Source organism: Cyprinodon variegatus, unplaced genomic scaffold (assembly GCF_000732505.1).
Source record: "Cyprinodon variegatus isolate N-32 unplaced genomic scaffold, C_variegatus-1.0 Scaffold823, whole genome shotgun sequence".
Classification (NCBI taxonomy): Eukaryota; Metazoa; Chordata; class Actinopteri; order Cyprinodontiformes; family Cyprinodontidae; genus Cyprinodon; species Cyprinodon variegatus.
In genome coordinates, this window is record NW_015151276.1 from 372,624 (window position 1) to 374,595 (window position 1,972).

A 1,972-nucleotide genomic window follows, 5' to 3' on the forward strand; every position below is an offset into this window, starting at 1 on the left:
CAGAACCAGGTTGGAGGCCGGTTCAATCATTCTGCTTCATTCTATCTCTATTCTCCCAATCTTCAGCATTTGTTATATCATCTTTTAATGTTTTTCCTGATTTTCGTCCTTGTAGTAGCTTCATCATTAATATATTTCATTGTACCATAACAATTTTTGAACAAAAGAAATAGTGTTTAAAAGTTAGCACCCAGCTTTAGTTGATCCAGCTAGAAAGCGGCAACCAGGGTCTAAATCTGGCTGTAGTGATGAACTCAGGCCTGAACCTTCAGAGGCTCATAAAGACAGGAACAAAATCAGCCTTCTATCTGCTAACCAACATCTCCAGAATGAAAGGACTAATGTCTGAGCAGGACCTTGAAAAACGAATTACTACTTCACAGGTTTGCCTGAAACATGGATCAGGCAGCAAAGACTCAACACCAAAGTCTGCAGAATTTCTTGGTTGAATCCCTTTATGTTTTCTCTGCTTTTTATCTCCATAGTACCTTCATACGTCCTGGTTTCATTTAGCTATATTAAAATTTTAAAATGAATAATGTTTTCCTGAAATTTGTGTATTTTCCCTTAATTTGAGCAAATAAATACGACAGTTTTCAGGTGATATTTCCATTTCTTTAGTTCTTTAGTTAGTTTAGTTATTGTGGATTTCCCAACCGTTTCATGCAACGTTCATCTGGATGCATCCTGAGTTGTTTGAGAAGCATCGCGTAGTTTGCAGGAAGTCATTAATGAAAACAAATCCAAACGGTCTGATTAGTCTCAATGAACCGATAAGTTGTATTTTCTCCGGTTCTCCTTCGTCTGATTGAATCATTTTAAACTAAAGGAACCTGATTCCTTTTCCAGGATGTTCACTGATCACGCAGTTTGTTTTTCTTGCCACCAAGCAGCGTTCATCTCCGCCTTCCACCTCCCTCTCCGTTCCAGGTCTTGCAGTCCTGCCTCGTGCACATCATCCATAAAGGCCGTTACATCGCCTCCAACTACAGCGGCGCCTTCTTTAGGGCGGAGCACAACGCCACGGAGATGGAGGCGTACTGCAGCGCCCTCTGCCAGCTGCGAGCCCTGCTCTACCTGGCGCAGCAGCTGATCCACGACAACGACCACGGTCAGCTGTACACGCAGCAGGACACCGACCTGAGCGACAGATTCGTGCAGGAGTACAGCTCCATGCACAAAGCCTGTTTCTACGGACGCTGTCTGGGCTTCCAGGTGGGCCGGCAGCTTTGTGACGCACACATAGAGTCAGATCTGATGTTTGTGATGGTCCTGCTCATCCATTAAGAGCTGGATGTGCTTTGTCTGGTTCTGCAGTTCTCTCCCGCCCTGCGGCCGTTCCTCCAAACCATTGTCATCAGCATGGTTTCATACGGAGAGACTTACGGGAAGCAGCAGTCTGGGATTGGTGAGCCTCTTTTACCTCCCGCTCTGCAGCAAACCGTCTCCCATCCTGATGAAACGAGTTGTTTCTCTCCCCTGCAGGAACAGCCGCCCTGTCGCTCCTCACATCAGGGAAGTATGTGATCGATCCGGAGCTGCGAGGGGCCGAATTCGAACGCATCACTCAGAACCTGGACTTGCACTTTTGGAAATCCTTCTGGAACGTCACAGAGTCTGACATTTTATCAGTAGGCAGGGTCAAATACTCCTTATTTCATCAGATTCATCAGCGACAGCTGCGCCGCCTCCTCACATGTTTTCCTCTTCCCAGGGATTTACCCGGATCGCCTCGAACCCGGTGCAGGTGAACATCACGCTGACCGTACCTCCGGTCAGCCTGCGTCTCCCTCTGGCCTCGGACCCCAGGCTGTCCACCAGCATATCTCCTCCCATTGCCCACTGGGGCCCCGGGCCCGTCTACATGAGGCTGATCTCCTATGAGCTGCGAGAGGGTCAGGTGAGGATCATAAATATACGATCCATGGGTTTAAAATGCAAAGGAGAAGAAATAAACGTCATCTGAAGACAC

General features: G+C 47.4%; 1 protein-coding gene across 1 annotated transcript in view; it reads left to right on the forward strand.

Moving 5' to 3' along the window:
- Positions 1 to 1,966, forward strand: part of LOC107098938 (hormone-sensitive lipase-like) — a 7,823-nt gene extending 5,857 nt beyond the window's left edge. Inside the window, exons 3-6 of the mRNA XM_015396834.1 lie at positions 931 to 1,215; positions 1,318 to 1,408; positions 1,486 to 1,631; positions 1,715 to 1,966. Coding sequence (XP_015252320.1) covers positions 931 to 1,215; positions 1,318 to 1,408; positions 1,486 to 1,631; positions 1,715 to 1,966 — 774 coding nt within the window. The remainder of the gene's footprint in view (positions 1 to 930; positions 1,216 to 1,317; positions 1,409 to 1,485; positions 1,632 to 1,714) is intronic.
- Positions 1,967 to 1,972: the final 6 nt, after the last annotated feature.